The sequence below is a fragment of the Nicotiana tabacum genome, chromosome 7 (genome assembly GCF_000715075.1).
Source record: "Nicotiana tabacum cultivar K326 chromosome 7, ASM71507v2, whole genome shotgun sequence".
Lineage (NCBI taxonomy): Eukaryota > Viridiplantae > Streptophyta > Magnoliopsida > Solanales > Solanaceae > Nicotiana > Nicotiana tabacum.
Window position 1 is genome coordinate 113,863,903 of NC_134086.1, and position 15,288 is coordinate 113,879,190.

The 15,288-nt window shown below is 36.0% G+C and overlaps 1 protein-coding gene across 1 annotated transcript; it reads left to right on the plus strand.

Moving 5' to 3' along the window:
* Positions 1-8,168: 8,168 nt before the first annotated feature.
* LOC107791492 (transmembrane 9 superfamily member 1) lies at positions 8,169-15,021 on the plus strand. The gene is made up of 12 exons (XM_075217508.1): positions 8,169-8,659; positions 10,629-10,815; positions 10,894-10,998; positions 11,766-11,783; positions 11,865-11,959; positions 12,037-12,189; positions 12,444-12,578; positions 12,667-12,833; positions 13,069-13,163; positions 13,520-13,893; positions 14,323-14,596; positions 14,688-15,021. Exons 1-12 carry the CDS (start codon positions 8,564-8,566, stop codon positions 14,753-14,755), a joined length of 1,767 nt encoding a protein of 588 aa, XP_075073609.1. The 5' UTR covers positions 8,169-8,563; the 3' UTR covers positions 14,756-15,021.
* The last annotated feature ends 267 nt before the right edge of the window (positions 15,022-15,288 follow it).

Below are 15,288 nucleotides of genomic sequence, written 5' to 3' on the forward strand. Positions count from 1 at the left end.
ACAAATTTATTTGGTATTTTAAGATAAATTGCATATAATTGCAATTTTAGCATATTTTAAGATTAATAGCATTTTATAATTATGAAATTGGTTTCAATATTTTTAAATTAATATTTATATATTAATTGACTCAGTACATTTAATTTATTTTCATAAGTCATTTTCTATTTTTATAAAAATAAAAAGGGAAAAGTGGCTATTTAAAATCTGGCCCATTTTGTTTCAATTATAGCCAAAATTGGTTCCCCTAATTGACCCAATTTCAAACCCAATTTAGGACCAGCCTAATTCCATTTAACCCAACCCTTAACCCATTTAAAACTACTCGACCCAAACCCCTTTTTATCTAGGTCGTTGATCAATCTGATCAACGGCCACGATTTCCCCTTTCCTTCTTTAATTCGTCCACACCCCTAACCCTAACTCATTTCATTCTATCAGCCGCCTCTGAATACCCCCCTCTCAAACTCTCTCGAAGGTTCTTGAAACCCTAATCATCTCCTACTGTCTTCTACCTTCAGCTCACCGGAATCCATGGCCTCTCAGGCCATGGATGGCTTAAACTCATCTCCCTCTGCTCTTAAACACTTGGTGTTCGAAGTTTCGAGGTCTGACCTCAATGGTGTCCGTTCAGATCCTCTCCGATTCAAGGTTCTATGGCCTCTCCGACCTTGCTCCGACATATCCAAGCATTATGAGCCTATTTCTGACTTATCCGACTCAGACCGGACCTTTTCCAAGCCTTTCTCGCTTTAGGGTTCCTCTGAAACCCTATATATTTGAGGGTTTCTTAAATCTGTTTTATATCTATGCTCTACTTGAGTTTTTAAACGTTTTCCCTAATTTTTCTTTCAAAAATTACTTCTTTCCGATTTAGGGTTTTTCTGAAAAGCTTAAAATGTTTCTCTGACTTTTCTTCTTCTTTTCTTTGTGTGTATTTGTCTATACTATGTTCTTATGTTTTCTTTTCTACCACGCATGTTCTTCTACTGTGTTCTTATGTTTTCCTTTATCATGCATGTTCTTCTGTGCTTTGTTTTTCTACTGTGTTTTGTACCATGCTCGCATGTTTATCTTGCTGTATTTTCCTATATGATCTTTTGCTATGCTTTTTCGGTATTTTTGTGTTCTTCTACTATATGTATTTCCTACTGAGTTCTTAAGTTTTGTTTGCCTTCTATTGAACTCTGTTTAAGTCCCTTCTAAAAGATTTTCTTAAACACGTTTCTTTTAGTGTCGTGACTATTCTCTCATTATGCTCCTACGCTCTGTCTGCTTTGAATATTATTTGTATTTGCTTGTCTTTTCATGAGATTCTGAAAGGAAATCTCTGAGCCTGTTGCCTCCTCATCTCTGTATTTGACTCGAGTTGGAAACCCTAGAATTTGGGGGTTTCCTCCGAGTTTGGGCACATGATCAAACTAGGGTTCTGTTTGAGGACTCTTGACTTTTTCAAACTTATTTTTGGGTCTATGAACTAAGTGTGAACTTCTTTTGTTTGCACACAATTCTGATTCTCCTACACTAGACTCTTCTATTGACATGACAAATTTCTTCATGTTTAACGTGTATGTGTGCTTTTATATATGAGGAATCTTTCTTCAAAATGATTTTCCAACTTGTGATTGATTCAGAATTCCTTTTAATAAGTTTAATTGATTGGTACTGATTTTCCTTAAGTTGAAATCCTTCCCATCTTTCTAACCTAGTTCATTCATACGAAATCCTCAATTTCTGATTTACTAGCTGTTAACTGATTTCCTTTCCTTATTTGCACAAACCGTGTACCATCAAGACTTTGTCCTTAAATAAACCTCTATGTATTTACCCCTCTTGTACTGCTCTGGAAAAGTGTTTGATTGACCTCTTTCCTTAATTATTTTACCCATTTGAAATCAGAATCCCTTAATTAAAGGGAGACCTTATGTAATTGATTTCCAAACTATTTTTCTTACCTATTTTTACTTGATTTCTGCACTATAAAAGGGCACGTCCCTTCTGCACTTTAGGATACCTTCAATTCAATACTTCTACACTTCACACTTCACAATTCTCTTCTAAACTCATAGCATTCTGATTGCTCGTTTGCACTTTGGCTTTACAAGACTACTGCTTTCTCTTTGTTTGTTTTCTCTGAAACTGGTATGTCCTAATTTTAGTTTCAGCATTACCCCAATGTGTTTAGTTAAAGTTTTTATATCCATGGCTACCTTACTGCTTATGTAGAGTTCAATATTTAACTTAATATGTCTATGTTCTACTACATGTTTCTACTGTGAATCTTTGCTCCCTACCCCATTACCCCTATGTGTTTGTAAGTGGTGGCTTAGGGCATGGCAATATGAGTTGTTGCCCATGACTTGAGTTCTAAACCAGTGAGGTCCTAACCTCTAATAGGCTGGAGGGTGTGCCAGCATATCCCATTGCTGAATATGCCCATCAGCCTGCTTCTCTTGTGTTCTTGAAAATTCCCTACTTCTCTATACCCCTATATGCACTGATTTTTAAGTTGTTCCCTTTTCCCTCTTTCCCTTTTCAGAATTTCACTTCTACACTTGCACTATATCCTAGCTTCTAGGTTCTGTCCCCCTCTTGTGAGCCTTGCCTTGGGACCTTGAGTTCCCTCTGAACTTGGACACTTGAGGGCTGACCCTTCCACACTTCACTATGTTCTTAATCTGGTAACATTTGGGTGCGAGCACTGCCCGGAGTCCATATGAGGCTCTTAGGGAACTCTTACACATTCAAAGATAAGAGAAAGGCTTTGGATCATGATTTTTAGAGTTGGTTCATCTCATATTTCAGACATGGAGTCTGAATTAGGCTCCCTTGGTTGTACTTTTAATTTTGCTTTTCTTATTTCATTCCGGGCTATAATAACTTGTAATAACTATTGGGGATGACTAGTGAAAAAGGAGGGAATCATGCCTGCAAAGGGGTAGATATCATGTTCATAGGGAATCATTATACTTCTGCACTTCTGCATTTCATATAGATAGCATGTTCATAGGGAATCATTATACTTCTGCACTTCTGCATTTCATATAGATATCATGTTCATAGGGAATCATTATACTTCTACACTTCTGCATTTCATATAGATATCATGTTCATAGGGAATTATTATACTTCTGCACTTCTGCATTTCATATTGATACTATGTCTATAGGTTTCTGCACTTCTGCATTATATAGAGACCATGTTTATAGGTTTCTGCACTTCTGTATTATATAGAGACCATGTCCATAAGTCATTTCTGAAATTCTGCTTATCATATAGATAATATGCCTATAGGACTTCCTACAATTTGCATGTGCATCTATCATTAGGCAAACCTGTTTATAGGAGTTAAATAACTAACTGTATATAGATGACCTGCCTATATGATTTCTGCATATCAATAACAATGTTTTTAAAGTCAACAATGCCTAGAAAACATGCCTATAGGAATTAACAACCTAGTATGAAACGTTTTCGTTCACCTATAAGTCTAAAATCAGCAATATCATTGTCCAACATCTGCAAAATCTTTTGTCAAAACTCGTCTTCCTTGAATAACTGACGACCTCTTCTAAAATCAGTACACTTCATCTTTTCTGAAACTAGTAGATATCATGCCTATAGGTTTCGTCTAACACTTAGGTAAGCCTTAGGATAAAAGTTATGACTGCACCAGTTTTCTTTGTTAATTACGACCAGCGGGCAGGTCTAATTCAGGTTTCTTATCTGAAAATATGTGATAAATCAGCCTGCTTTCCCCTTTTAAGTTTTAATCAGACCCTAATCAGTACATGCAAGACATGCTAAACTAGATGCTTTTCTTTGATTTGAGGAGGTTTATTTGAGCCATACCTGTTTATGTGTTTTCCCAATACTTGCTACACATGTTTTGTTTGTCGCCTTAGTATTTTTACCTTTTGAAACCACAAATAAGCCAAATTTTCCCCCATTATAGGATTAGTAGTCCCAAGCACCTCTGGGGCTGATAGAATTGGGGCGGGTAATAACATGCAATAAGTAAACAAGACTATTCCGCGCTTTAACACCTTAACGGGGTGGGAAAGGGTAGATATGGATGTGATGACCACGTGATAATGTCACGTGTAACCCCTTGTCGAGGAGCGATTCCCGGACATTGTGTGGGGTGATCCATATTATTTATAAACTTAGGACCCCCCTTTCCTTTACTTGTTTATTTCGTTGTTTACCTTTCAAAATTTTAAACCGTTTTTCTCAAATTTCAGCTTGCCTTTCACTTCTTTTAATCTTATCTATTTGCAACCCTTATGTGAAACCCCCCTCATATTTGAAACTCTTATTTGATTATTTAAAGTCACAATTATAGTATGGCCGGGAACCACACTAGTGGATCTTAAGGGGTGCCTAACACCTTCCCTTCGGGATAATTTCAAGCCCTTACTCGATCTCTGGTTTTCCTAAATCAAACTCTTCTTAGTATCCTAATGCACTTTAATCATTAAGTGAAGACTCTTCTCTTTAATACATGTTAAAAGAGTTGTCAATGTCATAAATCCTATTTCGCGAGAAAAAACTGGGCGCGACAGTAGTAAGGCATTTTTTTTGAGACGGGTCAACTTTTACCCGTTTGGAATCAAACTTTGATAATGTTGGTACCAAAAATAAAAATACCTACTACAGTAAATCACTTTATACCTATTAGCTTCTGCTCTACTTTATATAAGATCATTACAGAAATTCTGGTAAAACGTATGAAACTTTTGATGCCTTTACTTATCTCTATGAATCAAGTTGCCTTTGTTGGAAAAAGACAAATTGTGGATAATGTCGTGTTAGCATTTGAATTTATGGCAGTGCTGAAAAACAAACGAAAAGGAAAAGATAAGTTAATTGCTTTAAAGTTAGATATGTCTAAAGCATATGATCGTGTGAAGTAGCCTTATATCCAGCAAATGATGTTACAAATGGGTTTTCACCAAATTTTTGTAAATTGGGTTATGACTTGTGTTATGACTGCTTCTTTTTCATTTAACTTCAATGGAGAGGTTAAAGGTTGTGTAAAGCCATCTAGAAGATTAAGGCAGGGTGATCCTTTATCACCTTACTTATTCCTAATAGTGCTGAAAGATTATCTGTTCTATTACACTCGGCTGAACAACAAGGAAAGTTAAAAGGGTTCATATTAGGGAGAAGTAGTCCTTCTGCCTCCCATTTATTTTTTGCAGACGACTCATTTATCTTTTGTAGAGCTGATATGAATAGTGTTGCTAAGATTAATAAAATTTTGGACATATAGGCAAGATGCTCAGGACAAATTATTAATTTTGAGAAATCTGCAATCTTTTTTAGTAAGAATACTATGGAGGAGGAAAAAGTTATAATATGCTCTTCGTTGAATAATACACGGATGTGTGAAAGGGTGATGTATTTAGGATTGCTTGCTATTGTAGGAAGATCTAAAAAAGAAATGTTAGCTTTCATAAAGGATATAATTTTATCTAAAATAAAGGGTCAAGCAGGGAAAGAGGTTTTATTAAAGTATGTTTTAGCTGCTATTCCTTCATATGCTATGTCTTGTTTTCAGATACCCGATGGGTTATGTAAGGAAATCACTAGTTTATTTTTAAACTTTTGGTAGGGTACGAATGATGATAAAAGAAAGATGCATTTTGAAAAGTGGGAAAAACTATGCGAACCAAAATTTAAAGGGGAATTAGGCTTTCGGGATTTAAAGGCTTTTAATATGGCTCTTTTAGCCAAACTAGCATGGCGAATTCTGACTGAACCAGATTTGTTAGTTTCTCAAGTCTTTAAATGTAAATATTTTTCTAAGGAATCTTTCTTACAGGCACCGACCAATAAATATACATCTTGGACATGGAAAAGTATATCATGGGGGCGAGATCTATTAAGTAGAAGTGTTAGATGGAATGTTTCAAATGGTAAATCTGTAAGAGTATGGAGAGATCCATGGCTGCCGCGAGATAGCTCCTTTTACCCCTTAAGTATGGTGAGTGGTACTGTGACAAATATGAAAGTATCAGAACTGATTGATGACAGTACTAACACATGGAATATGCAGATTTTGAATACGTTATTTAGTGAAGATGATGTCGAATCTATTTTAACTATTCCAGTTTCTTCAGTAGGGGAAATGATCGACTAATTTAGCATTTTACTAGTTCAGGTAAATACGAAGTGAAGTCTGGGTATTATTTGGCGAAATTGCTCCTCACAAATGATAGAAGTTTGGCTAATCGTGCGGAAAGTAGTTCTCATGTGTTCCCCAAATCCTTTTGGAACCATTTATGGTCTTTAAATATTAAAAACAAGCTCAAGCATTTCTTAAGGAAGTGTGTCTTAAATACATTATCTGTTAAGAATATTATTAAAAAAAGAATTCACTCTATGGATGACATATGTCCTATTTGTGGAATGCAACCTGAAACTTTAGAGCACATGTTCTTTAAATGTCCTAGATCAATTCATGTGTAGAAAATAAGTCTGATTCGTTGGCCAAATTTGCTTCCGATCTCTGATTTTGCTACATGGTAGTATAAATTAGTGTTAGACACTAAAAGATTCTCGAAAATTAATACCTTATTGCAACTAGCAGTATCTATTTATGGATGATTTGGAAAGCTAGGAATGATTATATTGTTTTATCTAAAGCATTATTTGAATTTAATGAATTTACAATTACAAAGGAACATGTTAACACTATGAGCGATGCTTCAACTAATCCACCATTACTAACTCTTTCTTCAGAAAAAGTGTTGCTTTATGTGGATGCAGGTATGGATCCAAAGCCTTAAAGGCTAGTGGTGACGTGCTTTATGCCTATGATAGTCCAATTCCTTTTGTTGGAAAAGCCATAATAGCTGAAGCATGGGCAATAAGAAAAGAAATTCAAATGACGATGAAGTATAGTAGGAAGAATATAGATATCTTGTCTGATTCCTTAACAATGGTTCAAATGCTTAATGGAAGCAGAGGTCCTTCATGGGAAGTTAATACTCTTTGCGAAGATTTTTGGGCACTTCAGCAACATCTGAGTGATGTATCTTTTAAATATCTAAGTAGAGGGTTAAATACTTGTAGTCATAAGTTAGCAAAATTTTCTTTCGCACTGCTTAGTGAAGTCTCTTGGTTTGACAAGTTTCCTGTTTGAGTGTTTGGATTGTGAGGCTTCATCTGGTTTTGTACCATTGACTGTTGAGTTCGATTAATGCATGCTTTGTTTCCCCGGAAGAAAAAAAAAATAATTTTTGTTACCATGCTAGCAAACATTTTCTTTATCATGATACGTTCTAAACAATTTCCTTAACTATAAATTCTGATATATAGGAAACTTTGTGCAATTTCTGAATTTGTTAATCGTTTTTTAAAAAAAAATTTGGTATTACTGTGGAAACTAGAAGCTTTGACTTTCGTATTTTGATCCCCGTTTTTTTTTTTGGAACAAAGAAGTATTACTGTTCAATGTCCAAACACGAAATTAGGAAAATAAATTTAAGGTTCGTCCGCATAAAAAAAAATACTTCCAGCTTAAAATTTGAAACGAGTAGTATATTGTTCTATTTTTGCAATATAAAATGCATTATTAATTTAATTTCTGCATTACTAATGCTTCATTTGGTTTATGGCTAAAGCAACGATAGTTTGCAATATTATATTCTGCATTGCTAATACTCATACAACTTATGAGAGCATCTACATATTCCTTCCATTTTATTTTATATCTGGATATTTGACTGGTATGGCATTTAAAATTTGTGATTTTAATGTGTCATGATATTTTTTTGTTATAATATGTCACTAAAATTAAAATAAAACGTATAAAGTTAAATTATTTTTAAATATAAAAAGTTCGTATTCTGTTTGAAATAACTAAAAAGAAAAAATGCTACATAAAATGCAAAGAGAATATTATTTTATGAGAGATATAACTTGGAACGAGAATAAGTGTATTGTCAACAATAGATGAAGTATGTCAAGATATAAATATTCTTAAAGAGGCAATTAGTATTATTACGTTAATTAGTTAACTATTAACATAAAAGGTGGTTGGCTAAACTTTTAATTTATGGCCATACCTAATCATACATGCTCTTCAACATGCTCCTGACTAAATTGATTAATTTCTCAAATTCTACAGTATTATTTAGTGTGTTTAATAATTTTTGCATTATTATTCGAGGTAGAGCAATCTCGAATTATGATATTCACACAAAAAATTCAACGATCCTACACTTTACACCACAGTTAATTTCGTTTTCCAAAGAAGTTAGTTGTTGATTTTTTTATTTTGTATTTTCTTTTACAGGAGAGTAGAAAAAGAAATTAAATGAATTTGAATTAGTGAGTTTTCTTTTTTCTTTTTGTCATTCAGCTGTTTATTATAGTGATAATTAAACAGCTTTTATAGTACTCTGCTGTCTGCTGCTCCCCCCTCTCTGGGTCTCTATTTGTCGAAAAATCAGATCATACTCTACTAATATAAAATCCGTTCACGACTTTGGGTCGGATCCCCCGTCTCTTCTGCCATTATCTCGCGCGCCAATCCGTAACGTCGCCGGCGATTATGATGCGGCCCACCGTCCGATCACTAACTCTGTTCTCCTTCCTCGCCGCTTTCCTCGTCGTCTCGCCGGCGCTTGCTTCCGAGTCCGATCACAAGGTATAATGTTCGATATAGGAACCGTAGAAAACCCTAATTTCGGTCGTCTCTTTCAATTTCTTAATTTGTACGCATTCATTTTGTTTCTTTTCGGTTAGAAGCATCCTTATGCTGTTCAGATCTATGGGAGCTCCAATTGCGGAGATCTCTTTTGCGCATTGCTTCTCTGATTCCGAAATTTTGCAAGTTGTGATAGATTGATTCATAAGGGAATGAGTGTAGTTACCGTTTTGTTAATGCAAATTTCATGGTTTGTCTTTGTCTTTCGATCTCAACGAACTTCCTTGCTCCTGATCTCAAATTTGTCATACAGGTGCTTTATATGCTATTCATAGGTATAACACTTGTCTGGTTATATCTGCTGATTATTATGTTGTAAAATAGCGAAGTAAAAGCCACTTACAGGTCCTTGAGAATGTGCCTTTGCGGCTGTTATGAGGAGGATTCGATCATGGCCATTGCCTTCTGCAGATGATATGTAAATGCAATGACTGAGATTTGGTGTGAGATTATTTTGCTTAATTTCATGCGTCTAAGATAGAAACGAGGTGATTTATGTGAGTTTGCATGGTTGGGTGCTGGAACTCAACTTATTACTGTGAAAAGATCAAGAAAGGGACAAAAAAGGTGATCCCTTTTTAGTTCAGATATTAGATGGCTTCAATGTGTTGCTATTGGAGGAATTAGGAGCGACTAGACAGGTGGGACGCATTGTTGATGAAACCTTAGGATGGGAAGATCAATTTTCAAATAAGGGATGGAAAGCTGATGCCTTTTTTGTTCAGATTAGATGGCTTTATCAAATTGCTAATCGGTTGGTGGCAGGAGTGAATTGATGAGACAGGTGCACTACATTGTCGACGAACAAGGTTAAAGTATCCATTAAAAGTAGCTTCAGGGGTATACTCTATTATAAAAAGGCTAATTAGTGGACGTGGTAGAGTGGGTATCTAGTAGGTGCGTGTAGTGGATTGGCGGTGGTGCCAGAGAGTGTCGCAGTTGAAGATGGTGAAATCGTAGTTGATGGTGCATGTTGCATATATAACTATAAAACTTGCTTATTGACTGGGCCTTGATGGGATTTAGAAACTTTGAGCTGAACTTTGTTCAAGTAACTAATGGCCATTCAGCAGTTTATTTGAACGTATGGTTTCAGTGTCATATCGATCTTAAGGGAGTTAGCTATGAAATACTACATATGCACTTTTTAAGCTCTTCACTTTTTATGGATTTGTAAATACAGATCGATATTGGATAACTTTAGCTGCTCCCTCATTTTATATTAACTCTGGCCAATGAGGCCTAACTCAATTGGTTAGGCTGTGGTGTTATAAACAAGTTCACAGGTTCAACTTCCACTTTCTTATTTCTCTCACCATGTGTTTATAACTATACTGCTTTTCTGGGAAAGATCTTAAGAGCTACTCAGTCTTGCCACTTTCTCTCTCTCATATTATGATAATACTTGTTCCTGCCGCAAGGGTGATGATCTAGGATTTTCTATTCAGGAGTATTTGTAGCTCGTTTGACACTTCAATCTATTCAGTTCTAGCACTTATGCTGTCAATCTATTCAGTTCTGGCACTTATGCTGCTTAATGGACAGATGTGGCGTAACGGCATTCACTACTTGATTAAAAAAGGGCATTCATGATTTAGGGTATCTTTTCCCTTATGGTTCAGGTGTTTGGTTAAGATGTTAATCCTATACCTTTCTTTTTGCTTGTGCTTTTAAGCAATGCAAGTTTGTCTGCTTCGTTGCCCTAAGTTTTGTTCACTTCTGCAAATTTGTTAGTTGAAGTTTCTTCTAGAGAGGAGAAAATATTTAATCTCATATTTGTTTCCTGTAAATTCCTGGGAAGTATTACAATGTGCAGTAATTAAGTGGATGTATTGCTGCAATATGCTTTTGCTTTTGTTTCTTACTACATGCAAATGCTTCAATCTGACTCCTATGCTTTGTCCAACAGTATCAACCAGATGACCCGGTTACTCTGTGGGTAAACAAAGTTGGGCCGTATAATAACCCACAGGAAACATACAACTATTACAGCCTTCCATTCTGTCATGCTTCTGGTTCTCACAAGTGGGGTGGCCTTGGTGAAGTTTTGGGTGGAAACGAGCTTATTGATAGTCAGATTGACATAAGGTTTCAAAGTATGTGAATCCCCTTCACTGACTCCTGGCTACTCTTGTTTGATTTGAGATTGACACGGACTTTTTTTTGTTTGATAGAAAACGTGGACAAAGGTAGCATTTGTGAGCTTGAACTTGATGAAGCAAAGGTCAAGCAATTCAAAGATGCTATTGAAAACAATTATTGGTTTGAATTCTTCATTGGTAACAAACTTTATTCTTTGGTATATTTTACTTGTTTTTTTATTCTTTGGTATTACTTTAAAATTATGGCTGAAGGAAGTTTGAATTTGCAGTGAGAAGTTTAGATTAATTGGAACATTTTATGCATTCTTATGAAGATTCCCTGCAATGACACCTCTGCATTACTTTGAAACCCTTTTCTCGGTTTTCTTATCCCTTATTTGTTAGCAATTGCAAGAAAACAATGAGAAAATATCCTCCTATCTTAATGAGGACAAGGGCCTAATTCTTCTTGTGATGATCAATTCAACCTCTGATGAAAAGATATATCTTGGTTATATTTCATCTCTTCAACCCAAGCCTCAAACTGAAGCTATCCTTCGGAAATTGTAGAGTTCTAGACCAATGAAAATCTATGAATAGTATCTGTTCAGATACTGCCTATTCTTCTATTAAAATTCATTTGCATTTGACGCCTAATGCATCATATATTGGTGAGGCTTCACCTCTCTGTTATTTTCTTATTGAAGTTTTGTTTTGAAAGCTGTTTCTACATTAGTATAAAATATATTTTGTTATGTTTTGCTTAATTGCCACATTATTGTTGACTTCAAGTTAATTTGGTTGTCTTGATTTTTACCTACTTCTGTTTCAGCACTGAACTTATCCCCCCTTTTTCCAGATGTTCTGGCTTCTGTTGCTTTATTTTAGATTCTTTTGAATTCTAATGATTTTTCTTGTCTTGACCTTTACCTTCTTTTGTTTCCGGTTTGTTGAATTTTTTTCAGATGACCTGCCATTGTGGGGTACGTACTCTCTGTCTTTTAACTTTTCTTGGCAAGAGATGAAACGTAGGTGGTTCTAAGTTGTTTTTGCTTGTATTATAGGTTTTGTTGGAGAGCAACATCCTGACAGAAACAGTGATAATAAGCACGTACTTTACACACATAAGAACATCCATATTAGATACAATAAGGACCAGGTTTGTGACTTGATCATCTCATCCAATTTTGGTGGATAGTCTGCATATTCATGTTCACCATGACTTTGTTCTTGCAGATCATTCATGTCAATATTTCTCAAGAGGGCCCAAAGCCTTTGGAGGCTGGGAGAACATTGGACATGACATATTCTGTCAAATGGGAACCAACCAATATCAGTTTTGCTCGTCGTTTTGAAGTTTACTTGGATTACCCATTTTTTGAACATCAGGTGGACGTTAATTGGATAATTTTTTTCTTAATTTTATTGGTCCACTCCAACAATTGAACTATTGATGGTGCATTACCTTAACACTGTTGACCTTTGCATGCAGTTTTTTCCTGACCGCTGTCTGTTGTTTTTAATATATATAATCATTGTAGTTGGATTAATCTAATGTTTTAAAGCATCTCTTTGTATTTAAGTTAGCACCATAGGATTCATTTTTCCGCCGTATAGTTTGTAATTTGGTATGTACTCTGCAGATTCATTGGTTCTCCATCTTTAACTCCTTCATGATGGTCATCTTTCTTACTGGTCTGGTGTCTATGATATTGATGCGGACACTGAGGAATGATTACGCCAAATATGCTAGGGAAGATGATGACTTGGAGTCTCTGGTAACAACCTCGTGGTTAAACAGCATTCTGTTAGATAAGCTCTAGCCTTTTAGGATTATTTTCATAACCATTATTGTTTTCGTTTCAGGAAAGAGATGTGAGTGAAGAGTCTGGTTGGAAACTTGTTCATGGAGATGTATTTCGGACTCCTCGTACCCTAGTGTTACTTTCTGCTCTTGTTGGTACTGGGGCACAGTTGGCATTGCTTGTTCTCCTTGTCATTCTGTTGGCAATTGTGGGGATGTTATATGTTGGGTATGTTAAATACTTGAAATCAACCTTTGAACTTTAGTTGTTGCCTATTTATGTAGGAGTAGATTATATGGGCAATTCATGATCGGTCTGGTACTTCTATTTTCATGGTTTTGAGTTAAGTTATAGCATTGTCATGAAATTACTAGATGCTACAAGTAGTTGTTACCGTAGCTCTGTTTATTTGTTACTTTTTTAAGACGGTCAGCTGAAATAGAATTTGTGCATTCTTTTACAGGAGAGGAGCCATTGTTACGACTTTCATAGTATGTTATGCTTTGACATCATTCATTTCAGGCTATGTTAGTGGTGCAATGTACTCGCGAAATGGTGGTATGTTTCATTTCTTATCTATATATCCTTGTAGTGCACTGTTCTTTTATCACCCCCCAACACCCCCCCCCCCCCCCAAAAAAAAACCACCACCCCACCCACACTCTCCTTTGGCTTTTCTGTTGATCGGCACTTCTATTTCATCTGTCTAAGAAAAAGTGTCCAAGCTGGGATTTTTTGTCTTATCATTTATAGATGCGTACTGTAGGACATATTGCTAGTGGCCCCTGTTTTGGGGTACAGCTACCGTGCACAGTTTTATTTGTTTGTTGTTCAATTTACTTCCCAAAATTTGGGATGACAACTCTCTCTCTCTTACAAGTACAATAGTCATGCTGTTTATCTACTTATTGCAGGGAAAAGCTGGATCAAGTCGATGATTCTGACCGCTTCACTCTTTCCATTTTTGTGCTTTGGAATTGGTTTCATTCTGAACACAATTGCCATATTTTATGGTTCTCTAGCAGCCATTCCTTTTGGCACAATGGTAGTTGTCTTCGTTATCTGGGCATTCATTTCCTTCCCCCTGGCTCTTCTGGGTACAGTCGTTGGAAGAAACTGGAGTGGTGCTCCAAACAATCCATGCCGTGTCAAGACCATTCCTCGCCCTATACCTGTGAAAAAGTGGTACTTGACACCATCTGTAATCTCCTTGATGGGGGGTTTGCTACCATTTGGCAGCATATTTATTGAGATGTATTTCGTCTTCACATCCTTCTGGAATTACAAGGTAAACTGTAACTCGATTTAAGTCTCGTGTATCGCTCATCGGTTACTAAGTTAGTTTGAATAAAAAATGATGGCTGAACTTCCACGGACTCAGGGAGAAACAATTCGAATTCAGTCCTTCATAGCTTCGATCTTTCTGCATATAAATATGAGCATGAAATGAACTCAACGGTTTCAGGGTGCTGACCCAGTGGGTCCACCTCGTGCCCTTTTTCTGGAGATAAGTTAAGAGGTGTTATGTAAAATTTCAATGAACTCCTTTGAATAAAACATTTATCTTTTGCTTAACATGCATTGCTTGCATGGCAGTCTTACTTTTTGTATAATTTTTTAAATTGATCTGGGACTCATGAAAGAACCCCCTTTGTTAGGTAGTGACATATTGAAGTCTTGAATTGATTGCTAATATACCGTGTCATGGTTTTTGCAGGTGTACTATGTTTACGGGTTTATGCTTTTGGTATTCCTGATTCTCATTGTTGTTACTGTCTGTGTGACCATTGTGGGCACATATTTCCTGTTAAATGCTGAGAATTATCATTGGCAATGGACTTCATTTTTCTCAGCCGCCTCTACAGCTGTCTATGTCTACCTATACTCGGTATATTACTACTACGTGAAGACTAAGATGTCAGGGTTCTTTCAGACTAGTTTCTACTTTGGATACACACTGATGTTTTGTCTCGGCTTAGGAATTCTCTGCGGTAAGTCACATTGAATCTCTTGCTTTGGAGTTCCAATGATATCCGCTTCATTTATTCTAATCAGCTATGCCTTTTTGTCATTTAAACTTAGGTGCTGTTGGATTTTTGGGCTCACATCTGTTTGTGAGGAGGATCTATAGAAACATCAAATGCGACTGATCTTTTGACAAGGAGTAGGACTGACACTGCTCCTCCATTTACTTAGTTTCTGGTAGTAAGGTCGAGAAAAACCTCAAGAACCATGTATCTTTGTGGGATTCGATTCGGTTTAATGATGGTAGTTGGTAGGTATCTCCTCTGCTTGTATTCTGGGGAGCCCTGAAAATTTTCCCCATTCCTTGGGCTGTAAAAGTAATCTCCTATTTTCATTTGTACTTAAATTAGAATGAAGAGACTTCAAATGATTCAAGGCTAGCATTGTAAGAGTTTCAGCTGTCACGTAGTTATTGTATCTCCATTATTACTATACGACTCGGATGCACTCAAAGAACTGCTATTTAATTTTTTGTTGATTCTCGTGCAGTTACGAATGAGATCCAGGTCAGTTTTTTTCCTTGGTGAACAATTTAGCAAAAACCACTTGGATATACACATTGCATTATTTACAGCAGAGATTAGTTTTTCATTCACACTCAAATCTAATTAGGTCCTGTTAATGCTCAAAATTTCAAGGATGTTCTGCTGTTAAATTG